The 24711-nt window shown below is 59.2% G+C and overlaps 3 protein-coding genes across 11 annotated transcripts in view; 2 read left to right on the top strand and 1 right to left on the bottom strand.

Moving 5' to 3' along the window:
* The first annotated feature begins 978 nt into the window (after window positions 1–978).
* GGT6 (gamma-glutamyltransferase 6) lies at window positions 979–4862 on the top strand. Of its 4 annotated transcripts, none has more exons than XM_055101839.3 (4): window positions 1231–1426; window positions 2040–2242; window positions 2358–2453; window positions 2739–3781. In XM_055101839.3, the coding sequence occupies exons 1-4, from the start codon at window positions 1287–1289 to the stop codon at window positions 3779–3781; spliced, it is 1482 nt and encodes a 493-aa protein (XP_054957814.1). In that variant the 5' UTR covers window positions 1231–1286. The 4 variants fall into 4 exon arrangements, with proteins under 4 accessions (XP_003810263.1, XP_054957814.1, XP_003810264.1 ...); XM_003810216.6 differs by having other exon boundaries at window positions 2340–2453; XM_055101840.2 differs by having other exon boundaries at window positions 3329–3496.
* A 1478-nt stretch (window positions 4863–6340) lies between these two features.
* MYBBP1A (MYB binding protein 1a) lies at window positions 6341–22830 on the top strand. Of its 2 annotated transcripts, XM_003810217.5 has the most exons (26): window positions 6341–6653; window positions 6824–6919; window positions 7502–7585; window positions 7687–7761; window positions 7863–7970; window positions 9155–9330; window positions 9489–9656; window positions 9784–9901; window positions 11390–11685; window positions 12291–12401; window positions 13085–13210; window positions 13424–13591; window positions 13677–13776; window positions 15821–15917; window positions 16026–16177; window positions 16442–16528; window positions 16612–16761; window positions 16866–17036; window positions 17251–17408; window positions 18671–18923; window positions 19095–19220; window positions 19304–19372; window positions 19933–20040; window positions 20260–20361; window positions 21336–21472; window positions 21769–22830. In XM_003810217.5, exons 1-26 carry the CDS (start codon window positions 6456–6458, stop codon window positions 22322–22324), a joined length of 3990 nt encoding a protein of 1329 aa, XP_003810265.4. In that variant the 5' UTR covers window positions 6341–6455; the 3' UTR covers window positions 22325–22830. The 2 variants fall into 2 exon arrangements, with proteins under 2 accessions (XP_003810265.4, XP_034797206.3); XM_034941315.3 differs by lacking the exon at window positions 19304–19372 and having other exon boundaries at window positions 6350–6653.
* Window positions 22699–24711, bottom strand: part of SPNS2 (SPNS lysolipid transporter 2, sphingosine-1-phosphate) — a 39584-nt gene continuing 37571 nt past the window's right edge. For 3 of the 5 annotated variants that reach the window (XM_034941319.3, XM_034941318.3, XM_034941320.3), the window contains one exon: window positions 22699–24258. In XM_034941319.3, the coding sequence (XP_034797210.3) occupies window positions 23772–24258 (487 nt within the window). In that variant the 3' untranslated portion in view covers window positions 22699–23771. The remainder of the gene's footprint in view (window positions 24259–24711) is intronic. The other 2 variants (XM_008962620.5, XR_004667085.3) reach the window with 2 other exon arrangements.

The raw sequence follows: 24711 nt of genomic DNA, 5'->3' as shown, positions 1-24711 counted from the left end.
TGGGAGGCTGAGGCAGGCGGATCACCTGAGGTCAAGAGTTCAAGACCAGGCTGGCCAACATGGTGAAACCCTGTCTCTACTAAAAATACAAAAAATTAGCCAGGCGTGGTGGCATGTGCCTGTAATCCCAGCTACTCGGGAGGCTGAGGCAGAAGAATTGCTTGAACCCAGGAGGTGGAAGTTGCAGTGAGCTGAGATTGCACCATTGCACTCCAACCTGGGCAACAAGAATGAAAACTCTGTCAAGAAAGAAAGAAGAGAAAGAAAAGAAAGGTAAAGTAAAAAGGAAAGGAAAGAAAGGAAGGAAAGAAAGAAAGAAAGAAAGGACATCTCCAGCATTTCAGAAACCCCCTGGTACCTCCACCAGTCACTATCTGACTTCTAAGGGCAGACTGTTGTTGCTCTTTTGTTGTTGCCTGTTTGTGTACTTTGTGTAAATGAAAGCATATAGCGTGTGCTGTCTCCTGCCTGGCTGCTTTCCCTCGTCCTTATGCTTGTAGACCTGTGTATATTATTGCATATAATCGTAGATCACTCATTCTCATTGCTGCAGAGTGGTCCATTGTGACTTACATCATTCATTCTAACGATAATGGATGTTTGGGCACTTTCCAGTTTGGGGCTGTTACAAACAGCACTGTTTTGCAACAAGTCCTTGATGGGAATCCCAGAATGAATTTAGAAATGTTGGTTTCCAGGCTGTGGCGCTACCTTCTGGACAAGAGTCGCAAAACACGCACAGGGAGTTATGAACCAAGTTGCTCCCCAAAGAAACCCAGACCCAGAGTAGCCACAGGCTGAGCCTTGACCCCGGCCAGAGACCAGACACCCCTACGCCAGAACCTAGTCACGTGCAGACTCAAGCACGTGGGAGCTCTGACCCAAGCCACCGTGTAACCGTAGCTCTAATTCAAGTCCACAGTCCCTAGAGTCCCAGGTGGGATCCATGGGCTACATCCCCCAAGGGGAGGAGCCCAGCAGGTGCCCTGAGTATCAAGGTTGTGGCATTAAGGCTGAACTCCTTCTCGACCTCACTGAGCTGTGGCCCCTTACAGGCAGTCACACCGGGAAGCCTATCGCGAGAGCTCCTCGGGCCTTGTGTCCTAATGGGGCAGGCTCACATGCAGCCTCCTTGGCCCCGTGCCCTGCCCAGACCTGTTCTGGATTCCACCCCCACCCTTCCCCAAGGTCGCTGCCACCTCCCACCTGCCAGGCTTGGGCAGGGCCTCTGAGACACAGCTGGGAAGGCTGGCAGGCAGGAGGGCTGGGGCGAGCACTGGGGGGCCATGGAGCGGGCAGAAGAGCCCGTGGTCTATCAGAAGCTGCTGCCCTGGGAGCCAAGCTTGGAGTCGGAGGAGGAAGTGGAGGAGGAGGAGACATCAGAGGTGCTGGTTCTAAACCCCTGGAGGCACCAGGACTCTTCCAGGTAAGTAAGGGAGGGGTCTGGGCACCAGGCTCCCCAGGCTTGAGGTTGGCAAGTCCCTCTCTCTGGAGCCCCTCAGGGGGACCAGGCGACTCCCCGCTGGGTTTAGCTCCAGGCACTGTACGGTCAATTTGGGGGAAAACCCAGGCTGTAGCCCGAGACTTGGCCTGACCCAATCAAATGTCTGCGCATCTGGAGGGACATTTGTACCAAGCCAGCCTCTGTCCCATCTGCTGCTTTGTCAAAGGTCCCCAGCCCCCAAGTCCTGGTGCAGGAGGCACCTGCTGGGCAGGTTGGGGCCTGGCTATGCCTGCTCCCCAGCCCCTTCTCTCCTGCCTGCCGCACCCCACTGGGCCTCCCTCCCACCTGAGTGGACACTGCCCCACCAATCTCCCCTCCAGAGGCTCCCTCCCTAGCTAGGCTCAGTTTCCCCAGGTGCTTTCCCATCTCCATGTCTTTGCCCAAGCTGTGCCCGCTGCCAAGAAGTCCTTTCTCCTTGGCTGACTTGTGCTCCTCTTGCTAAATCAAACCTTTTGGGAAATATTCCCTGGGGTCTGTTGGGGTCCTTGGGCATCCCTCTGTCCCAGCCGTGGCTCAGGACACCCCCCCTCTGCAGGAACAAGGCTGGCGGGCTGCCCGGAACCTGGGCCCGTGTAGTGGCAGCCCTGCTGCTGCTGGCTGTTGGCTGCTCCCTGGCTGTGAGGCAGCTCCAGAATCAGGGCAGGTCGACAGGAAGCTTGGGCTCTGTGGCCCCTCCACCCGGCGGACACTCCCACAGCCCTGGCGTATACCACCACGGTGCCATCATCAGCCCTGCAGGTCAGTCAGTGCTGGGGGCGGCTTGGGGGAGGGGAGGGTCAGGGGTCACCAGCCCAGCCCCCCTCGTTGCTGCATGACAGTGCCTTCCTTGCTGCAGCCACATGCTCCCACCTAGGCCGAGAGCTGCTTGTTGCCGGGGGCAACGTCGTGGATGCTGGAGTTGGAGCTGCATTGTGCCTGGCAGTGGTGCATCCTCATGCCACGGGGCTAGGTCAGTGACCCCTGACCCCAGACTGCAACCCCAACCCACAGCCTGATCAGTGACCTGGAACTTAGGGAGTCAGTAGCACTGACCTCAAGGCTGCTAAGTGAGCAGGACTTAGGGTTTGGGCAGCAGTCCAACCCCAGGCTATGACCCTTGAGCCCGGGTCTGTGGAACTTTGACCTCAGGCCTGGTCAGTAACTCCTGATCCCAGGCTCAGTCAAGGGATCTTGACTGAAACAAGTCAGTGACCCTTGATCTGCGGCTGCTGAGGGACCCCTCTGTCTCCTGCAGGTGCCATGTTTTGGGGCCTCTTCCACGATAGTTCCTCAGGCAATTCCACGGCCCTGACATCAGGCCCAGCACAGACCCTGGCCCCCGGCCTGGGGCTGCCCGCGGCTCTGCCCACCCTGCACCTGCTGCATGCACGCTTCGGCCGCCTGCCCTGGCCACGCCTGCTAGTGGGCCCCACCACGCTGGCTCAGTTGGGCTTCCTGGTGGACACACCCCTGGCAAGGGCTCTGGTGGCTCGGGGCACAGAAGGCCTCTGTCCACTACTTTGCCATGCTGATGGGACACCCCTGGGCGCTGGGGCCCGAGCCACCAACCCACAACTGGCAGCTGTGCTTCGCAGGGCAGCCCTTGCTCCCACCTCAGACCTTGCTGGGGATGCTCTACTGAGTCTGCTGGCGGGAGACCTGGGGGTGGAGGTGCCCTCGGCTGTGCCCAGGCCCACTTTGGAACCAGCAGAGCAGCTACCTGTGCCCCAGGGCATCCTGTTCACCACCCCCAGTCCCTCAGCTGGCCCAGAACTGCTGGCACTGTTGGAGGCAGCCCTGCGCTCCGGGGCGCCCATCCCTGACCCCTGCCCACCGTTCCTGCAGACTGCTGTGAGCCCCGAGAGCAGTGCCCTGGCCGCCGTGGACAGCAGCGGCTCTGTGCTCCTTCTCACCTCCTCGCTCAACTGCTCCTTTGGCTCTGCACACCTGTCCCCAAGCACTGGGGTTCTGCTCAGCAACCTGGTGGCCAAGTCTACCACTAGTGCCTGGGCCTGCCCCCTCATCCTCCGTGGCAGCCTGGATGACACAGAGGCTGATGTGTTGGGGCTTGTGGCTTCAGGGACCCCTGATGTGGCCAGGGCCATGACTCACACCCTACTCAGGCATCTGGCAGCAAGGCCCCCTACCCAGGCCCAGCACCAGCATCAGGGTCAGCAAGAACCAACAGAGCATCCCAGCACTTGTGGCCAAGGGACCCTGCTCCAGGTGGCAGCCCACACAGAGCACGCCCATGTCTCCAGTGTCCCCCATGCCTGCTGCCCCTTCCAGGGGTTCTAACAGGATGGGGGTGGGTCTGGCAGAAGGCAGAGTTATCTGAAGCATGGGGGCAGGAGCAGAGCAGACACAGCAGCAATGGAGTGTGCACCCGCAGGGTGTGGTGGCTCACACCTGTAATCTCAGCACTTTGGGTGGTCAAGGCAGGAAGATACCTCGAGGCCAGGAGTTTGAAACTAGCCTAGACAACAAAGCAAGATCTCATCTGTACTAAAAATTTAAAAATTTGCCAGGGGCGGTGGCACATGCCTGTTGTCCCAGCTGCTTGGGAGGCTGAGGCAGGAATCTCGCTTGAGCTCAGGAGTTCAAGGCTGCAGAGAGCTAGGATCACACCACTGCACTCCAGCCTGGACAACAGAGTGAGACCCTGTCTTTAAAATAATAATAATAATAAAAAATAGCTGGGTGCGGTGGCTCATGCCTGTAATCCCAGCACTTTGGGAGGCCAAGGCAGGTGGATCACCTGAGGCTAGGAGTTCGAGACCAGCTTGGGCAACATGGCGAAACCCCGTCTCTACTAAAAATACAAAAAATTAGCTGGGCATGGTGGCGGGCACCTGTAATCTCAGCTACTTGGGAGGCTGAGGCAGGAGAATCACTTGAACCCGGGAGGTGGAGGTTGCAGTGAGCCAAGATTGCACCATTGCAACCCCACCTGGGCAACAAGAGGGAAACCCTGTCTAAAAAAAAAAAGGATTTATTATGTGCTCACTGCTGGCTCAGGCCCCAACCTCTGGCCTTTTAAGTTACCTAGACTTGAGTTCTGGCATCCAGAGCTAACAATCATTCTTCAGATCACCCACACCGGATGGAATCTCTAGCTGTTTTATCAGCTAAGAACATCAGGGTAATAACGAAAAAGCAGTAGGGCCTGGGGCTAGCACTGAGTTCAGATCCAGCTTTCAGGAGGACAGTGGAAAGAGTGCAGAGCCTCTGCCTAGGCCCTGGGCCCCACGAAGCAGGACAGGCAGAGCCCAGGGTACTGTTGGCATCTCTGTCCTTCCCTTCAGGACACCCCTTACCTATCTGCCTCAACCAGACTGGGTACAAAATAAAGATCAAGTCTCCCGGAAACCAAGCACCATTCCTGCTTCTTGGTTAATTTTCCGACAGCTTTTGAAGCAACTGGAGTGAGGGCTTCCCTGATGGGCAGCACAGGTGACCAACAACCAGAGAGGGGAGAGCCTGGGTTGGTATCTTTCAGCTTCCCCCTGCTCCGCTCACCTCCTGCCTCCTGGGGCACCAGATGTGCAAGGTGAATGTTTTCATTTCACTTTCTAGAACAGACAGCAAAGCAGGGAAGCGGCCGAGAGGGTGAGAAGGCGCCCCAGGGGCTTGGGTACAAAGGGGTTGGAGTTGAGCGTGTGGAAATTCAAGGCGAAGGTTAGCCCTGACCTCCCCCAAGGGTTAGGTCCTCTCTGGACCACAGCCCTCTATAAACAGCTTCTCAAACCAAGAAGCGAGGGTGACCAGTAGCAGTCCCCCTCCCCTGCCATTGTAAAAGGCTTCTCTGATTTAATAGACTGTTTGATCCCACCACCTCTACCTCCCACTCCCAAGAAAATTCTTCCCCGTAATAGCACCACAATGTACCCGGTTATTTTAGTCCCAAACCTGGCATCCCCCTCATTTCCTCTCCCCCGACATCTAACTCCATCACCCACCCCACCTGCTCCACATCAGCCCAAATCTGACCTGTTCTCATTTTCCCTGGGTCCAGTCTACCACTGTCTCTAAATGGTCTTCCCGTGCTTCCACCTGCGCAGACCTACAGTCCATCCCCCACAGAGCAGCCAGCATCATCTTGTTAAAATGTAAATCCGATCCAGGCTTGCCCCTGCATTAAACTCACCAGTGACTTCCCATCACCCTCAGAATGAAATCCCAGCCCGGGGCCCCATGCAGCCTTGCTTCTCGCCAGCCTCAGCCCCTCCAGCCCTGGGTCTTTGTAGTTGCAAGGCTTGGGATTTCGTCCCCTTAGATCCTTGCAGGAGTACGGGGGAGGGGGGCCCTTGTTGTCACTCAGCTCTCATCCCAAATGCCACTCCCTCACAGAGGCCTTTCCTGACCAACCCCTCAAATCATTATTGTAGACCCTATTGAATAGTAATTAGCTGTGTTTTTAACGGGTGATGTATTCACGTTCCAGCATTTAAATGCCTCCTTCTGACCCTTGCATTCCTAATTCTCTTCATAATTATGATCTTTTTAAATGCATTTGGCTCCGTGTTCCTCCACGAGAGCAGAGGCTTTGTTCCAACCGCCTAGCACGGCACGCCAGCAGGAGCCCAGTAATTGTTGAATGGCTCAATGTTCGGAGCGCAGGGGCCGCTCTGGGACGAGGCGGATCGAAGTGCTACACCTCGGTTTGTTTCCGAGATGGGCCCTTAGAAATGCCCCCCTGGGGCTCCAAAGGGGCAGATGCCACAGCCGCCAGGGCGGAGCGGGTGTGAGCAGAAGGCTGGGAAACACCGCGCGCCGCTAGGCGAGGGACTTCCGCTCAGAGCTGCGGCGGAAATGCCGCTCTTTCTTTGGGCCGGTCTCTCTCGGTTCCCCCGCCCCTCCTGGTTCTTCCGCCTCCGAGCCGACACAAACCGGTGCGCACGCGCCGTGCCCTGACCTGGAAGCGGCTGGGGCCAGAGCACACGTGTTTCGTGTTTCGGTGAGTGTGGCGGAGATGGAGAGCCGGGATCCCGCCGAGCCGATGTCGCCTGGAGAAGCGACGCAGAGTGGCGCCCGGCCTGCCGACCGCTATGGCCTGTTGAAGCACAGTCGCGAGTTCTTGGACTTCTTCTGGGACATTGCGAAGCCCGAGCAGGAGACGCGACTTGCGGCCACGGAGAAGCTGCTGGAGTATCTGCGCGGCAGGCCGAAGGTGGAGTGGCGGGGTCTGGGGCAGAGGCTGCGCATATCCCGGCAAGGAAGCGGCGGCGGGCCCGGGGATTTGAGACTGGGGGCACGTGGTCGCGAACCTGGATGCCAAGGTGCGCGGGGGCGTGCACCTTGTTGTCACCATTGAACACGAGGGTGTGCTTGGTTCCGCAGGGGTCCGAGATGAAATATGCCCTGAAGCGTCTAATCACGGGACTCGGGGTCGGGCGAGAAACAGCCCGGCCCTGCTACAGTTTGGCACTGGCACAGGTGAGGTGGTGCTCCTGGCAGGGTCCCAGCCATCCAGGTCAAAATGGTGGGGTATGAGGAGGGCCGGTGTGGTGTCTCAGCTGTGGCGGAGGGGCAGCCCGAGAGAGAGGTCGGGAGTGGCAGAGCTGACTGGAGGCCAACCTGAGGGAGGCCTCTTCATGAAAGTGGAGAAGGTGTGAGCAAGGCCTGGCCAGGTTTTCTATTTGGTGCTTGGGTTGCCCGGCCTCTTAGGTACACTTTCTGGGAGCAGTGAGCGCTGGGTGGGCTCCCTTAGGCCTGCAGAGGCATTCAGCTGATTGGAGTAGACCACTCTCTGAGGAGCCTTGACAAGGGGCAGAGCAATAAAGACCCAGGCCTGCAGGATCAGCCTGAGGGGAGCTCAGACCACGTGCGGAGAGAAGACCCAGTGGCTGAGCATTTCAGACTAGTAATCTAGGGGCCATAGAAGGTACATAGAAGGTGGGACTAGGGACCTGAGGCTTCTTGGGAGAAGTTGAAGGGGGAAGGGAGGTTAAGGTTTGTGAAGACGTAGCTGGGCCACTCTCCTGAACCCTCTTCCTCCTGCCACACAACTCCTGGCAGCTGTTACAGTCTTTTGAAGACCTCCCCTTGTGCAGCATCCTGCAGCAGATACAAGAAAAATATGACCTCCATCAGGTGAAGAAGGTGAGAGTGGGGCCAGGGAGGTCAGCAGCCCCAGGGGTGGGAGGCTTGGGGAATGGGGAGTCCCAGGGCCCCTCATGCCTGTGCCTGGAATCCTTTTCTAGGCAATGCTGAGACCTGCTCTCTTTGCAAACCTGTTTGGAGTGCTCGCCCTCTTTCAGTCAGGTCGGCTGGTGAAGGTAAGAGCTTTGGAGGGACTGGGGGAATGTAGGCTGGCTTGGGATGGGTGGGGGACAGTCGTGTGCCCTGCTCATACCCTCTGTCCCTCTGTGGGGACCAGGACCAGGAGGCACTGATGAAGTCGGTGAAGCTGCTGCAGGCCCTGGCCCAGTACCAAAACCACTTGCAGGAGCAGCCCCGGAAGGCCCTGGTGGACATCCTCTCCGAGGTAGGAGCTCCCCAGCTGTGCGGGCTCAGGCAACACTTTGTTACAGAGACATCAAGGGGGCTCGGATGAGAATCTGGAACAGCACTGTTCCATAGAAATACAAAGATGCATAATTTGAAGCGTTTCAGCGACTTTGTTGAAAAGGTAAAAAGAAACAGGTGTCATTTAGTAACATTTAGTGACATTTGACTTTATCTGGTATATCTAAAATATTATTTCAATGTGCATTGGTATAAAAAAGTGTTGAGATATCTTACACTCTTTTTGTCAGGTGTCTCCAAAATCCAGTGTGTATGTTACACTTAGGCACATCCCTGTTCAGATTAGCCACCTTTCAGGCGCTCAGCAGCCCTGTGTGGCTGTGGCTACCGTACTGGGCAGTGCAGCTCTAGAACTGTGCCTGGCACGTGGCAAGTATACAAAACGTTTGCCATTGTTATCCTGGTCAAGGCTGGCCCCTTGTGGGCCTCCACTGCCCTACTTGGGAAGGTAGCACCCTAGGCCCTTTTGCCACCGAAGAGAAAGGCAGGGGTAGCAGGTCCCCAGGCCAGGGCTTACTGTGCAGTCTTGACCTCAGAGCCAGAAGGACCTGAATTCGAATCCCAGCTCTCCACCTAGGGCTCCTTGTGTATGAAATGAGCTAGTACTCTGAAATACCAAAGAAAGGAATAATTAAAAGGGTAGCTTTGACCGGGCATGGTGGCTCACGCCTGTAATCCCAGAACTTTGGGAGGCCGAGGTGGGCAGATCACTTGAGGTCAGGAGTTCAAGACCAGCCTGGCCAACATGGTGAAACCCCATCTCTACTAAAAATACAAAAATTAACTGGGTGTGATGGCGCACACCTTTAATCCCAGCTGAGGCAGGAGAATTGCTTGAACCTGGGAGGCGGAGGTTGCAGTGAGCCAAGATCACACCACTGTACTCAGCCTGGGTGGCAAAGTGAGACTCTGTTTTTAAAAAAAAAAAAAGGGGGGTGGGGGGCAGGTACCTCCAGGGGCCAGTTAGCGTCAGTGGGATGCTTGTCAAAAACCTCGCTGCCTGGGAATTTGAGTTTTGTTAGCAAATGGCCTCTGATGACTCTGATACCTCACCAGGTGGCCCCGTGTCAGGAGCAGGTAGAACAGGATCCACCAGGCTCACCCCGCAGAGGAAGCCACGATTTCTTCTCCCTCCATCCTTAGGTCTCGAAGGCCACATTGCAGGAGATCCTGCCAGAGGTCCTCAAAGCCGACTTGAATATAATACTCAGCTCCCCTGAACAGCTAGAGCTCTTCCTCCTGGCCCAGCAGAAGGTGCCCTCCAAGCTCAAGAAGCTGGTGGGATCCGTGAACCTGTTCTCGGATGAGAATGTCCCCAGGTGTGATGGAGGTGGGCGGATTTGCCCTCCCTGGGGCCAAGGGACTGCATCTGGCCAGGCCCAGATTTGTCGTTTGGCCTGGGGGTGTCCCGGCTGCTCTTGTCACCCTGGCCCTTGCCTGTGAGGCAAGTGTTCCCTGAGTCCCTTGCCCTCCGCAGGCTGGTGAATGTGCTGAAGATGGCCGCCTCCTCTGTGAAGAAGGACCGCAAGCTGCCCGCCATTGCTCTGGACCTGCTCCGCCTGGCGCTCAAGGAAGACAAGTTCCCACGGTTCTGGAAGGAGGTGGTGGAACAAGGGCTGCTGAAGATGCAGTTCTGGCCAGCCAGGTGCGGGCGACGCGTGTCCTCTCTCGGCCCCCTTCCCTGTCCGTGAAGTGGGCTAGGCCACTAGTCCTGAGATCCCCATCAGGGGCACCAAGGGCTCTGACCAGGCTGTGTCCTGCACCCCCTTTAGCTACCTGTGTTTCCGCCTGCTGGGCGCGGCCCTGCCCCTGCTCACCAAGGAGCAGCTGCACCTGGTGATGCAGGGAGACGTGATCCGCCATTACGGGGAGCATGTGTGCACTGCTAAGGTGGGTAATGCCCGTGCAGCTCGACACTGCCAGAAAGGCTAGACGTGGAGCTCTCCCTGCCAAAAAGGGGAGCAGGGCACCTCGGGGGCTTGGCTAGAGCTATGGGTGTCCCCTCCGTCTGGGTAGTGAGCTGCCTGAACCCCTTTCCCTCGGACAAATTTTTTTTTTTTGAGATGGAGTTTTGCTTTTGTCGCCCAGGCTGGAGCGCAGTGGTGAGATCTTGGCTCACTGCAACCTCCGCCTCCCAGGTTCAAGCGATTCTCCTGCCTCAGCCTCCTGAGTAGCTGGGATTACAGGTGCCCACTACCACACCCAGCTAATTTTTGTATTTTTGGTAGAGACGGGATTTTGCCATGTTGGCCAGGCTGGTCTCGAACTCCTGACCTTAGGTGATCCACCCGCCTTGGCCTCCCAGAGTGCTGGGATTACAGACGTGAGCCACTGTACCTGGCTTCCCTCTGACAGTTTTGATAAAGTCAGGCCCTTCTGCCAGCAGGCCCCCTTGTGGGCATGGATAGCCAGCGGGCTGTTCAGACCTCCCTCCGCCCCCACCCATGTGGCAGTGATGAGAACAGTCGTCATGACCATGTTTGGGCACCAGTGAGCCTGGTGCCCAGTAAGTGCTGCTGGGTTGACTGTTCTCACCAGCTCATTTTATCTTTGCAGTGAGTTTCAGAGAGCTGTCATTCTGGGTGAGGGGGAGACTTGAAGTATCAGGCAGTGGTTAAGAGCTTGGGTTGGATGGTGGTGCACACCTGTAGTCCCAGTTACTCGGGAGGCTGAGGTGGGAGGATCCCTTGAACCCAGAATTTTGAGGCTGCAGTGAGCCATGATCATGGCACTGCACGCCAGGGGCACAAGTCTAAAAAATTGAAAGGAAAACAGCTTGGGCTGTGAAGCCGGACATTATCCCACTGGGAGCCTCTGACCCTGAGAAGTTACCTCTAGGTGTTTTTGTGTCTCACTGTATTCACCTGTGCAATGGCAATATTGGCCAACTGCAAAGGGTTGCTAAAAATGCTAAGCTGCCGCCCAAAAAGGCGGAGCGCAGGTGCTGGCACTGAGTAAGCGCGTGAGAGGTGGTTGTTTTTGGTCCCGAAGATGACACGGCTAGGAATTGGCAGCGTGGGCTTTGAACCCAGGTCAGTCTCGCCTCTTAACTACCACTCTGCCCTGCGTTGAGCCAGGAAAACGGGCCATCCCCATCCAGTAAGGCGGAAAGAGGGGCCTTCTGGGGCCGGAGGTGCTGAAGCTGGGGCAGTCAGACCCACAGAGGCCTTGACGCCAGACAAAAGCACTGGGGTGACGGGACTGTTGCAAGTTCAGGCACAGCCTAGCTGTGTACAACAGGAGATTTCCGGGGCTCGGTTTAACCTGTAGTGGGCACAAGCCTGGTGGGCTGTTGCCCGCCTGCCCCCTTGGCTGTTGGGTTGTTAACCGCCTGCTCCCCTGGGCTGGTGGGCTCAGCGCCATGCCTAACTCTTGCAGCTCCCAAAGCAGTTCAAGTTTGCCCCAGAGATGGACGATTACGTGGGCACCTTCCTAGAGGGGTGCCAGGATGACCCTGAGCGGCAGCTGGCCGTGCTAGTGGCCTTCTCATCTGTCACCAACCAAGGCCTCCCTGTCACGCCTACTTTCTGGCGGGTCGTGCGGTTCCTGAGCCCTCCGGCCCTGCGGGGCTATGTGGCCTGGCTGCGGGCCATGTTTCTCCAGCCAGACCTGGACTCCTTGGTTGACTTCAGCACCAACAACCAGAAGAAAGCCCAGGATTCATCGCTCCACATGTGAGTGGACCTTGGGGGAGGACACCTAATTTAGGAGTTAACTTCCTAGGCCTGCAGAGCCCCGCGACCCAAGCCCGCCCTCCACAGCGTCCTGGCTCTAAACCATGAGAGGAGCGAGGGGGAAGAGCCTTAGCTCTCATATGAGGCCTCAGTTTACTTGTGTGTCCCCACACTGGCGATTGGGATGGGGAGATCTTGGAGTCTTGTCTCTGAGATCAGGCAAAGGAATGTCCTGTTTTTGCCGGTTCTTTTTTTTTTTTTTTTTGACAGAGTCTCACTCTGTGGCCTAAGCTGGAGTGCAGTGGCGTGTGATCTCAGCTCATTGCAACTTCTGCCTCCCGGGTTCAAGCAATCAAGTGATTCTCTGCCTCAGCCTCTCCAGTAGCTGGGACTACAGGCACCCGCCACCACACCCAGCTAATTTTTGTATTTTCAGTGGAGATGGGGTTTCACCGTGTTGGTCAGGCTGGTCTCAAACTCCTGACCTCGAGTGATTGGCCAGCCTTGGCCTCCCAAAGTGCTGGGATTACAGGTGTGAGCCACTGGGCCCAGCCTGTTTCTGCCAGTTCTAAGTGGCTCACATGACCTCGCCTCCTGCCCGCTAGGCCTGAGCGAGCTGTGTTCCGGCTGAGGAAATGGATCATCTTTCGATTGGTGAGCATTGTGGACAGCCTGCACCTGGAGATGGAGGAGGCCTTGACTGAGCAGGTGGCCAGGTGCGAGCTGTGCTGGATTCCCAGCTTCCCATGGGCGTGTGGCCAAGGAATGGGGCCCCTTAACTCGTTCTAGTTTGCATCCCCTGGAGCCAGAAGCCTTTGGGTTGAGTCATCAGTGGGGGGCAGGCACAAGGGGACTTGGGAATTCCTCAGGAACCCGTGAAGGGAAGGGGCCCAGGAGGCACCCCAGCTGCAGGGGCCTAAAAGGTTCAGGTGTGCTCTTGCGCGCCCTGCAGGCAGCTTTTGCACGTGGGAGGTGTCAGGGAAGCCTTCTGCCCCACACCTGCCTCGTCTGTGCCAGTGCAGAGCTGGGTGCTCACGTCACCCTCAACATGCACGGTTGCAAGAGGGGGCTGTCCCATGTTCGCAGGAGCAGTGACCTGACTTGGCCATGACCACACAGCCTCCCATCTGTTGGTTCCTTGAGAGGGGCACTGACTCTCTCTAGCTCGGGTTAAACCGCATTCAGCTGGGGATCCAGACCAGAGACACGGCCCCTTCCCATCCTAGCCCAGCCCAGCCCCCTCCAGCCTTGCCCGTCAGGCCCCCAAGGACTGTACCTAGGGCAGAAGGGCGGCTCCTCCTCCTCCTGGCCTTGTACCCTCGGTGGTACCATCCAAGGAGGGGAGCCTGTAAAAACCAATGGCAGTGAATGGCTATGGCCACTCTCCCACCCTCCCCAGGTTTTGTTTGTTCCACTCGTTCTTTGTCACAAAGAAGCCCACATCCCAGATCCCTGAGACAAAGCATCCGTTCTCCTTCCCTTTGGAAAACCAGGCCCGAGAGGCTGTCAGCAGTGCCTTCTTCAGGTGAGTCTTGGACAGCCCAGGAGAGGTCCGAAGGTGGGAAGGCCTTGAGGGCGCCTGCTCCCTCCAGGTCCCCTAAGCTGGGAACAACGGCAGAGGCCCCCGGAATTCTAGTAGGTCCTGGAGAGGCGGGAGACCGAGCCCTGGGGAGGGCGGAGGGAGGCGGCTACATTGACTCATCCGGTCTGCTGACCCCAAGCCCCATCCCTTGCCCAGTCTGTTGCAGACCCTCAGCACGCAGTTCAAGCAGGCACCGGGCCAGACCCAGGGTGGGCAGCCCTGGACCTACCACCTGGTGCAGTTCGCAGACCTCCTGTTGAATCACAGCCACAACGTGACCACCGTGACACCCTTCACTGCGCAGCAGCGCCAGGCCTGGGACCGGTGAGCACGTGGGATTTCCAGGGGGTGGGCAGGACGCTGCAGTCTGACTGGTGCAGGGGCCTGGGAATCGCCTGTCTCCCTGCAGGATGCTGCAGACTCTGAAGGAGCTGGAGGCCCACTCCGCAGAGGCCAGGGCTGCTGCCTTCCAGCACCTTCTGCTCCTCGTGGGCATCCACCTCCTCAAGGTACTGGGGCCTGGGAGGGAGGGGCCATGAGCCTGGGGTTCTATGGCACAATGGGCCCCCTACCGAGAGGCTTTTGAGGGCTGTGCTACCGAGAGGCTTGAGGGCTGTGCGGGTTTCCAGGAAAGGTTCTGGGGGAGTTAAGTTGGGAGGTTTTTGAAGCCAACCTTGTCACAGGTGGAAACATCCCTCCGGCCACTTAGCGGCACCAGCTGGTGTCCTAGGCTTTCCATGCAGGATCTCGTAATCCCCACAGCTTTGAGGCAGACACCCCCTCTCCATGTTTGACATGGAGAAACTAAGACTCAGAGGCAAAGGAGCTTGCACTGTACCCCCAGCTGTGGGAACACCTTCTGGCAACGGGCTCTCCCGCTCGGTTCTTCCCATCAAGAAGCCCTGACCACATTCGAGGCTCAGTACCCTGATTTCTTTTGAGTTTTCTTCTCATGACATAAGATTCTCCTATTGGGGCTGCTTCAGGTCTTCTGTAGCCTGAGTAGGTGGGTCTCTCGCTTGCTCCTGTCTGGCCACTTGACTGTGGTTGCCTTACTTGCCAGCTTTGGTTATTCTGAGCCCAGCATGTGGGTGAGCTGTTTGGGGAAAGGTTGGCCACGATGCCCCTTCCAATTCTTGGCGTCAGGCCTTTGATAGCAGCAGAGTCCCGGTGATTCCAGGACACATGTGGAGCCTGCCCCCAGCCTTGGGATCTCCGAACTTGACTTGGACAGAGGAGGCTGCAGTTTGCTGTGTCAGAGCCTTAGATAAAAGGTGCAGCCCTGGCCAGGCGCGGGGCTCGCGCCTGTAATCCCAGTACTTCGGAAGACCAAGGCAGGTGATCACGAGGTCAGGAGTTCAAGACCAGCCTGGCCAACAGAGTGAAACCCCTTCTCTACTAAAATACAAAAATTAGCCAGGTGTGGTGGCAGGTGCCTGTAATCCCAGCTACTCAGGAGGGTGAGGCAGGAGAATTGCTTAAACCTGGGAGGCGGAGGTTGCGGTGAGTTGAGATGACACCACTGTACTCCAGCCTGGGCAACAGAACAAGATTCTGTCTTAGGGAAAAAAAAAAAAAAAAAGATGCAGCCCAGAGGAGGACGGGGACCTGCTTGGGCACACAGCCTGGGAGCCGGAGAGCAATGACAAGGGCTTTGGGCTGCTTTGTCCCACCCTGGCCTAAACGTTCAAGCTGCCGACTGCATTATGAGGGGAAAGTCTGCTTTTTAGGTACCAAAGATCACACAGTTTTCAAGAGCTCCTGCACACGCATATGCGCACACCACGCCACCTCACTCGAGTCTGGGGTTATCCCCAGTCAGATGAGTTCAATGTAATTAGTTAAAACTAATGACTTTCAATTCTGTCTCTCATGCCAAGCCAAGCATGGAGGGAATAATCTAGAATTATGAATTGGGGGCTGGGGCTTGCTGGCTTCTCTGGGACCCTGACCATCCTTGTCAGGCTCTGCCTTTCTTGAGTGTCCAAGGGGGAGTTGGACTCCTTGTCCCCTGCAGGCTTTTGGATCCTGTAACTGCGTATTAGGTGTGAAAAAGCCCTCAGCTAGCCGGGCGCGGGGGCTCACGCCTGCAATCCCAGCACTTTGGGAGGCCAAGGGGGGCGAGGGGGGTGGATCACGAGGTTAGGAGTTCAAGACCAGCCTGGCCAACATGGTGAAACCCCGTCTCTACTCAAAATACAAAAATTAGCTGGGCATGGTGGTACACGCCTGTAATCCCAGCTACTTGGGAGGCTGAGGCAAGAGAATGGCTTGAACCTGGGAGGCAGAAGTTGTGGTGAGCCGAGATCAGACCACTGTACTCCAGCCTGGGCAATAGAGTGAGACTCCATCTCAAATAAAAGCCCTCAGCTCTTGGGGTGTCCAGCTGGGGTCTTCTGTTCTGGATTGTGGGGGTGACTGGCCAGGGTGGGCCAGTGGCTGGGGTGTTGGAGGCTTCTTGATGCCACTGCTGCCATTTGGCCAGCCCCTTGCCTGGTTTAGAAGGGCTGGGGACAGGGCCTGGCCCCAGTGTGTGTCCTACCCTGCCCGCAGTCCCCTGCAGAGAGCTGTGACCTGCTGGGTGACATCCAGACCTGCATCAGGAAAAGTCTGGGAGAGAAGCCCCGCCGGAGCCGCACCAAGACCATCGGTGGGTCCTTGCTCCTGGGACAGGGTGTGTCCTTGGTCACGAGAGGGACTAGAGTGGTGGGGTGGGGCCAGCGGTCCCCTATCCGGGCTCAACCCCTCCCTCTTGCAGACCCCCAGGAGCCCCCGTGGGTAGAGGTGCTGGTGGAGATCTTGCTGGCCCTGTTGGCCCAGCCCAGCCACCTCATGCGCCAGGTGGCCCGGAGCGTGTTTGGCCACATCTGCTCCCACCTGACCCCGCGTGCCCTGCAGCTAATTCTGGATGTGAGTTGGGACCTTTGGGAGTGGAATGTGGGCTGGGGCTCACTGAGCAGCGAGCTGCACCAGGGGTGCTGCTTCAGCCTCCAGCCTCCCTGCTGGGAGCCTGCGGCCGGTGGGAGGGGTCTCAATGAGGCCTTGGCCTGGCCTGGCCACCTCTCCTAGGCTCTGTTTTCTTCTGAGAAATGGAGGCCTTTGGTCAAGGCTGAGTGGGGCCTGGAGAGGAGGGCGGGGGCCGCAAATGGGTCAGTGGCTGGCACCCCTCCCCAGGTGCTGAACCCCGAGACCAGTGAGGATGAGAATGACCGTGTGGTGGTGACGGACGATTCTGATGAGCGGCGGCTGAAGGGTGCAGAGGTATTGCCAGCACGGGCCGGGCGGGGGCGGTGGGGAGTGGGACGATCGGGGAGGTGGGTGACGCGCCTGCCTCTACCACACAGGACAAGAGTGAGGAAGGCGAGGACAACAGAAGCTCAGAGAGTGAAGAGGAGAGTGAAGGGGAGGAGAGCGAGGAGGAGGAGCGCGACGGGGACGTGGATCAGGGCTTCCGGGAACAGCTGATGACCGTGCTGCAGGCTGGGAAGGCGCTGGTGAGTGGGGGAGGTGGAGGGTGGGGCAGCCGGGGAGGGCTCGGGTGTCCCCGTGTTGTGTGCCTGCCCGAGGCCAGGCTGACCGCTGGGCCTCTGTCCCTCAGGGTGGAGAGGACAGTGAGAACGAGGAGGAGCTGGGGGATGAGGCCATGATGGCCCTGGACCAGAGCCTCGCCAGCCTCTTTGCCGAGCAGAAGCTGCGTATCCAGGCCCGGCGAGACGAGAAGAACAAGCTGCAGAAGGAGAAGGCTCTGCGGCGCGACTTCCAGATCCGGGTGAACCTGGGGGCGGGCCGCACCCACCACTGCCTCCCTGTGCACCCACCCCCGTCTCCCTGTGCACCCACCCCCGTCTCCCTGTGCACCCACCCCCGTCTCCCTGTGCACCCACCCCCGTCTCCCTGTGCACCCACCCCCGTCTCCCTGTGCACCCACCCCCGTCTCCCTGTGCACCCACCCCCGTGTTGCTGACCTGCCTTCCTGGCCGCAGGTGCTGGACCTGGTGGAGGTGCTAGTGACCAAGCAGCCCGAGAATGCCCTGGTCCTGGAGCTGCTGGAGCCGCTGCTGAGCATCATTCGGCGCAGCCTGCGCAGCAGCAGCTCCAAACAGGAGCAGGATCTTCTGCACAAGACGGCGCGCATCTTCACGTGAGCACGGGGGTGCAGGGCGGGCAGGTGTGGCCGGCAGCCCCCAGGCGCAGGAGAGCCAGAGCTCTAGGCTTGCTGTCTGCACAGGAAGGAGAGAGCCAAGCTTCCAGCCTGGGCCCCTAGCTCGCAGGCTCACTGCTCAGCCCTAGAGGCACGCGTCACTTAGTGATTCCCATAGTCCTTGCTTCATCCCCGTGTTCTCCCGACACAGTGCCAACAGTGCCCTGGAGCTGGGGTCCATCCCTGCCCTTGACAGTCTCAAGTGGGGCTGTGCTGGGGTGGAGGGGGACAGTGGGTGCACCTGTGGCAGGGGACACCCAACCCAGTCCTCGGAGGTGTAGTGTGCATGGGAGTTTGTCAGGCTGGGAGGCCTTGGGCAGGGCAGAAAGGGAGGAAGAGCATCCCGATGGGAGCCGGTCAGACACGCAGCTGGAAGGTCAGGCAAGCAGCGAGGCCAGAGATCCCTGCACCCTCGCAGGCCCTGACCCTAGCGGTGCTGGGGGCCACAGAGGCATTATCAGCAAGAGCACTGGCGTGGGGAAGGGTCTGAGTCTGGTTTCCCTTTTCAGAAATGGCTGGCAGCGTGGAGAAGGGTTTGGGAGGGGCTGTGCTGGAGGCAGGGGGCCCAGGAGGGAGGCGGTGGCAGGCGTGGGAGAGACAGGCAGGCACCTGGTAGACCTGCCTTCAGAGCTCAGGTGCTGGGAAGTGAACGCCTGGGAGCTGGGGCACCGCGTGGATAGTCAGGAGGGGTGGGGAGTGTGACTGGCAGTGCATTCTTCACAAACCCAGGCCCGCCCGGGCCACGCCTTCTCAGATAGTTCTGCCATCGTGCGTGGACAGTGTCGTTTGTTGAGCATCCTGCCTCTTGCCCCCATTGTATCCCCGGCCCTGCAGGGCCACAGAGGGTTCTAAGCACATGAACCCTTGTCTCGCTTTACAAAAGGCCTGAAGGCCACTGCCCCATGAGAGACAAGTGTGGACAGGAGGGGTGCCCCAGGCAGGCAGTTGGCCCTTGGTGCAGCCTCCACTCAGGGAGCTGTTCTGTTCTCCCCTGGAGTGCCCCTGTCACCCCAGCACTCTGAGCCCACACAGCTTCCAGGCAGCCTGCAGGCGGCCCTGGGCCTTCCTCTGTGGCGTGGGTCGCCTCTGTCGTCTTCTAGGTCTGTTTCCCCACTTATAAAGTGGGACTTGGGTTGGCTCTGCTTGGCGGAGCAGGGTGGACCAAGAATGTTCTGACCAGCTCTCGTCCTCACCACCCACAGGCACCACCTGTGCCGTGCCCGGCGCTACTGCCACGACTTGGGTGAGCGCGCAGAGGCCCTGCACGCCCAGGTGGAGCGGTTGGTGCAGCAGGCTGGCCGCCAGCCCGACTCCCCCACCGCCCTCTACCACTTCAACGCCTCTCTCTACCTGCTCCGGGTCTTGAAGGGCAACACTGCCGAGGGCTGCGTGCATGAGACACAGGAGAAGCAGAAAGCCAGCACTGACCCCAGCCCCATGCCCACGGGCCCGCAGGTGAGCAGGGCCTGGCCCAGGAGCAGCCCCAGGCATTTCACAGCCAGGGAGTGGAGGCCGGGACTTCCCCAGGGCCCAACCCTCAGCCCTCTGATGAAGGTAGGCCAGGCTCTGCTCCCATCCCAGGGACCCCTCTCCTGGCCTCACCCAGCTCGCTCTCCCCTGGCCTAGGCTGCCAGCTGCTTGGACTTGAACCTGGTGACCCGGGTGTACTCGACAGCACTGAGCTCCTTCCTGACCAAGCGCAACAGCCCCCTCACAGTTCCCATGTTCCTCAGCCTCTTCTCCCGGCACCCGGTGAGTGTTGGGGCCTGCCCTGCTTCCTCATGGTCCCTGCTCAGCCCAGCCTGCACCTCACAGCCCTTGTCACTCCCCACCAGGTGCTCTGTCAGAGCCTGTTCCCCATCCTGGTCCAGCATATCACAGGCCCCGTGCGGCCCCGTCATCAGGTGAGAGACTTCCCAGCTCCCAGCGCAGGGCCTGTGCTTAACCCTCTTCTGACTGGATACTGTGAGGCCCCAGAGCGCTGTCCTGGTGAGCACGGGCACAGCTGTCCCTGCCCCACTGGCTTGGCTGTGGTACACGGTCTCTGAAGGGGGTGGCCGTGCCCTGGCCCCTGCCACACAGTGAACACAGAGGAGCTGAGGGGGCAGGGCCAGCCTCACTCCCGCAGCCACTGCTGCCCATCTGGCCACACACAGGATGCCCCTGGTAGTGTCTGGTGCCAGGGCTGTTGGGGGCAGGCTGGAGGAAGATGGCACTAAGCCAATAATGGGCAGGAATTGTCCCAACCTGAGGTCCCACCTCTATCCAGCTGGGAGGCCTTGGTGTCCCCGCCTGCACACAAAGGCACAGGAGCAGGTAGTCACAGAGCCCAGCCTCAGAGCAGCAGGCAGCCTCACACGCTGCCCACAGCAGTGCCCAGCAGGCCCCTGAGCCCTCATGCATCCCTGAGCCGTGAGCACCCAACGTGCCAAGGCTCCTGCCACCCACCTTTGCCCACCCACAGGCCTGCCTGCTGCTCCAGAAGACCCTGTCCATGCGGGAGGTGAGGTCGTGCTTTGAGGACCCCGAGTGGAAGCAGCTGATGGGCCAGGTCCTAGCAAAGGTCACTGAGGTAACAGCCGGGGGGGGCCCTTTCCCCACCCCCTCAGAATCAGTTCTCCGGGAGACCGATCTCTGGGAAAGAAGTGAGGATTGGAGCCTGAGTCCAGAGTGGGGAGAACTGGGGTTGTCCCAGGAGACGGTCCCTGCCTCTGGGCTTTACTTCCGGCTGGGAAACAGAAAGGCTTTGAGCAGCTCTCCGGAGTGCCTCAGCCTGGCCACCCTTCCCTAGAACTTGCGCGTGCTGGGGGAGGCGCAGACCAAGGCGCAGCATCAGCAGGCACTGTCCTCCCTGGAGCTGCTCAACGTTCTCTTCAGGACCTGCAAACATGAGGTGAGGCGGGGGCCCAGTCCGGGGTCGTGTTGGGGTTCCTCTTGGGGGCCTTGGGGCCTCCCGGCCAGCAGTGCCATGCCCGGGCTGGACTGTGGGAATGGGGGTCATGTGGGGAAACTTCTGAGTGCCTGGGCCAGGGCTCTGGGCTGCCATTTGGGCAGTTACCAAACCATGGATGGGTGAGTGACTTGGGAAGGGACTGTGCCACCCTGTCCTCCTCCTGCAGGGCAGGGTGAGAGGGGGTGGCACTGCCATATCCCGTGAGAAAGCCGAGAAGGGGCTGGCAGGGCTGGAGACTGTGGAAGGGTTGGAGAAGATTCAGGGTGAGCAGCCAGGTTTCCAGGCCTGGTGCAGGAGTGTGGGCAGCCATCAGGGCAGGGCTGGGAGGCAGCTGGAGGTGGCCATATGGGTCCCCCGGTCTGGCCCAGAGGGCAGGGTTTGGGAATTTTCAGCATAGGTGCTAGTCAGCCCTTGTGGAGGGAGAGCTTGCCAAGGGTGTGCTGGCAGGCAGAGGTGGGGCCCGGGACGGGGCCTTACAAAACTGGCTGATAGTGAGGAAGCCAGGAGAGCAGGGCTCCTGGAAGCTAGCGGATTCCAACAATAACCCATTCAGGATGTGCAGGAAGGTGGCAGGGTTGGGTGGGGAAGCGCTTTGGCAGCACCGCGGTGATGGAGTGCTGGGGAGTGGCCCTCTTGGAGGTGGGTGGGCCTGGGCCACTGCTGGAGGGGAGGACACCGAGACTCTGAGACCAGGCCTTTGGCTATGGGAAGGAGGAGAACCAACACCTGGGGCGCGTGTTTCCTCCCTCGGTAAGAGACACGGATGACTTAACAGGCAGAAGGAGAGGCTGAGGCCCAGGAAGGGGCAGGGGTCACTGGTGAGGCAGCAACAGGGCAAAGGTGGAAAGACTGGGAGCCCGCGAGAGGCCCTGCCCTCTGTGGCCCCCACAGCTCTGCCTTCCCACCCTCTGCAGAAGCTGACCTTGGACCTGACGGTGCTCCTGGGTGTGCTGCAGGGGCAACAGCAGAGCCTACAGCAGGGGGCACACTCCACCGGCTCCAGCCGCCTGCATGACCTCTACTGGCAGGCCATGAAAACCCTGGGAGTCCAGTAGGTTCTGGGAGGGGGACGCACACCTTGGGCAGAGGCTGGGAACACCCTCACGCTGCTGCACACACACGCACTCAAGCGCATGCTCAGATGTGGGAGCTGTAGGACCCTCATAGGACCCTCATAGGACCCTCACGGGACCCTCACAGGACCCTCACAGGACCCAGGGGCCTCACGGGCCTCACAGAACCCAGGGGCCTCAGAGGACCCTCAGGATCCAGGTGGAGGTAGCAGTCGCGGTGGCGGTGGCTGCTGCCCTCGCTGGGCACCTTCTAACCTTGCTCACTTCCCTTCAGGCGCCCCAAGTTGGAGAAGAAGGATGCCAAGGAGGTCCCCAGCGCCACCCACAGCCCCATCAGCAAGAAGCGGAAGAAAAAGGGATTCTTGCCAGAGACGAAGAAGCGCAAGAAACGCAAGTCAGAGGATGGCACGCCAGCGGAGGATGGCACACCTGCAGCCACCGGCGGGAGCCAGCCCCCCAGCATGGGCAGGAAGAAGAGGAACAGGACAAAGGCTAAGGTCCCAGCCCAGGCAAACGGGACGCCAACCACCAAGAGTCCAGCCCCTGGCGCCCCCACCCTGAGCCCCAGCACCCCTGCCAAATACCCAAAACTGCAGAAGAAAAACCAGAAGCCGTCCCAGGTGAATGGAGCTCCCGGGTCCCCCACGGAACCTGCAGGCCAAAAGCAGCATGAGAAGGCTCTTCCCAAAAAGGGGGTCTTGGGCAAATCACCACTGTCCGCGCTGGCACGGAAAAAGGCAAGGCTGTCTTTGGTCATCAGGAGTCCCAGCCTGCTTCAGAGTGGGGCCAAGAAGAAGAAAGTGCAGCTGAGGAAGGCAGGGAAGCCCTGAGCACAGGTACGGGCCGCCCTCAGCCCCTGCCTCCATCTGCCTGAGACGCCTAATTTTTTTTTTTTTTTTTTTAACCATGATTTTAATACGCAAGCTGTTTCTAAGGCGCCAGCTCTGCCACTGGGGAGGGTGGCTGTTGCCGCCTGCCCGGGCATCCTGCTCTGGCAAGCACAGCCTGAGCCATTCCTGCAGGGGTCCCAGGGTGCAGAGACCTCCCCGCCCCCGGTTCTGGGCTGGGACCCTGGCTCCAGGGCTCTGGTGTTCGCCTGGGTGGGCGCAGGTTGATGTGCTGGCTGCAGGCAGGTGTGACCATCTCTCGTGCCTGCCACCCCTTTGCCCCCAGGCTTTTTTGCTGTGAGGGAGCCACCAGGGGGTGATTTAAATAGGTTTATTTCTTCATTTACAAGAGGAATATATTTGGTTTCTCTCTTAAGACTCTGAGATTCACAATCAGCAGCTCTAAAAAATAAAGGAGCAGTTTGGCTTCCGGAAGGAAGAGGAGGCAACACTCGGACCTGGTTCTTGTACAACAAGAAAACATCGCTGGGGCCCCGCTGAGGCTGGAGTGGGGGTGGAGGCTGGTCTTTGGAGGATACCACCCCCACCCCATCCTCTTGTCAGGCCCTCGGGGTACCCCAGAGCATGGTGGGTGAGTATTCCACTAGCTTACACACCACTGAAGCCACAGCCAGCCAGTAACTAAGGGGCAAGAAGAGCATTGTCCAAGCTGGCTCTTGGGGGTCTCCTGTTGGCCACAAGGCCCGCCCCCCTGCACCAGAACCACTTTGATTGCAGCAGAAGTGCAGGGAGTGGGTGACGCAGGGGCTAAGCTCCCCCAAAGCGGGTCGGGGCTGGTGTGAAGTTGGCAGCTGCATCCTGGTGTGTGCATGGATGGGAGGTGGGTGATTGAAGGCCTGGCCCCCGGGGTCACTTGGTGGAATGCCAGCAGTCAGTGTTTGGGTAGGGGCCGGCCTCTCCCGGGGCCTCAGCCTCAGCTCTGGGGCAGGAAGCTTTGTGGATAGCTGCTTCCTCCAGCAGCCAGAGCCCTGGCTACTGCCCCATGGATTCTGGGAATGGTCTCCTGGGCCCTGCCCCTGGAAAAGGCTCAGCTCAGCCTCGGGGAAGGAGTGGGTTCCTGGCTTGGGGGGTGGTGGCAGGGAGAGAAGCCCTGCAGAGGTGGGCTGGTGTGCACCTCCCAGAGACCTTGAGCCTGGGGGCACAGGTGGTGTACAGCTGCAGCCAGGGCCTTCACCCCTGGTGATGCCAGCTTGTCAGAACAGTCCCCATCTGGGACCTCCAGGCTGGGAGCCAACCCGAGACAGTGTCCTCCAGGGAGTACCCAGAGACTTGGGTGCCCAGCTTCGTTTGCCACGTTGAGTCCAATATCCCCAAGGTCCGAGGCCCAGCTGAGCAGTGGTCCCTGCACACCAGGCCCTCGCGTTGAGTCTCAAAGCCGGGACTGCCGCCCTGAGGCCTGGGCCACCTGCTCTCTGTATGGTCCAGGGTCTGTTGAGTCTTCAAAGCTGCAGATCGTGCTTTGCCCAGAAAGTTGTGTGGGAAAGTCCAGCCCCCTGGCCCTTCGTTCCAGGGAGGGCAGGGACTTGCCCAAGATCACATAAGCTGGTGGCAGGCCAGGCTCTCCCCGGACACCCACTTGGGGCTGTCTTCTTCCTTGGCCCCAGGGGCCCTGCGGCCCAAACCTAGGGCTGGGAATCTGTCCAACCGTGTGGCTCCAACACACACATCCTTCCAGGGTAACTGAGGACACAGCCTCTTCTTGATGCCAGGGCCACTCAGCAGGCCTGGGCCAGAGAGGGTGGGTGCCTAGCCGTGGATCACACAGAAAGCTTTGGGGCAGCCCAGCCGGTCCTGGACGCTGTAGGACACCTCCCAGACGAGGTGGGAGTGTGGGTTCTTCATTGTCCCAATGGCACCTGGGGAAAGGGGCGTCAGGTCAGCAGTGGGGCTTAGTGGGGCCCGTGCCAAGGCTGCCCTCCCTCCTTCCCTTTTCTTGCTGTTTGGAGACGCAAGCCTTCCCCTGGACTTGCGGCTGTGAGACTGGGTCTCGTGCTGCTGGGAAGCTATAGCTCCCAGAGGGAAGGGCCAAGGAGTCAGGCCCTGGTACATCCAGGAGGATTTGGGAGAACAGAAGTCTGGACAGAGTGAGGAGTTCCTGGCTAGTCCTGGCCCTGATCTATGCGAGGCCCCACCCAGCCCTTGAAAAGAAGGAAAGGGGAGCTAATTTACTGGAAGGAGCAGCCTGCTGTCCCACCCATGGCTCCATCAGTAAATTCTGGCAACATCTTCAGAGACCAAGCCCAGAGTTGGTGGGATGTGCTGGGGTAGGAGGTGACTCTGGAGGAAAAGTGCTCCCTGTTGCCTAACCC

Source organism: Pan paniscus, chromosome 19 (assembly GCF_029289425.2).
Source record: "Pan paniscus chromosome 19, NHGRI_mPanPan1-v2.0_pri, whole genome shotgun sequence".
Classification (NCBI taxonomy): Eukaryota; Metazoa; Chordata; class Mammalia; order Primates; family Hominidae; genus Pan; species Pan paniscus.
The sequence above is the reverse complement of the archived record's forward strand: the minus strand, read 5'-3'. Positions and strand labels throughout refer to the sequence as shown.

Bases quoted from the DNA above. Each gene is read 5' to 3' on its own strand.
- GGT6 (XM_003810216.6), top strand. From the start codon at position 1,287: ATGGAGCGGGCAGAAGAGCCCGTGGTCTATCAGAAGCTGCTGCCCTGG. The intron at 1,427-2,039 runs GTAAGTAAGGGA...CCCCCTCTGCAG, and splicing joins AGGCACCAGGACTCTTCCAG to GAACAAGGCTGGCGGGCTGC. The intron at 2,454-2,738 runs GTCAGTGACCCC...TGTCTCCTGCAG, and splicing joins TCCTCATGCCACGGGGCTAG to GTGCCATGTTTTGGGGCCTC.
- MYBBP1A (XM_003810217.5), top strand. From the start codon at position 6,456: ATGGAGAGCCGGGATCCCGCCGAGCCGATGTCGCCTGGAGAAGCGACG. The intron at 13,777-15,820 runs GTACTGGGGCCT...CCCTGCCCGCAG, and splicing joins TGGGCATCCACCTCCTCAAG to TCCCCTGCAGAGAGCTGTGA. The intron at 16,529-16,611 runs GTATTGCCAGCA...TCTACCACACAG, and splicing joins GGCGGCTGAAGGGTGCAGAG to GACAAGAGTGAGGAAGGCGA.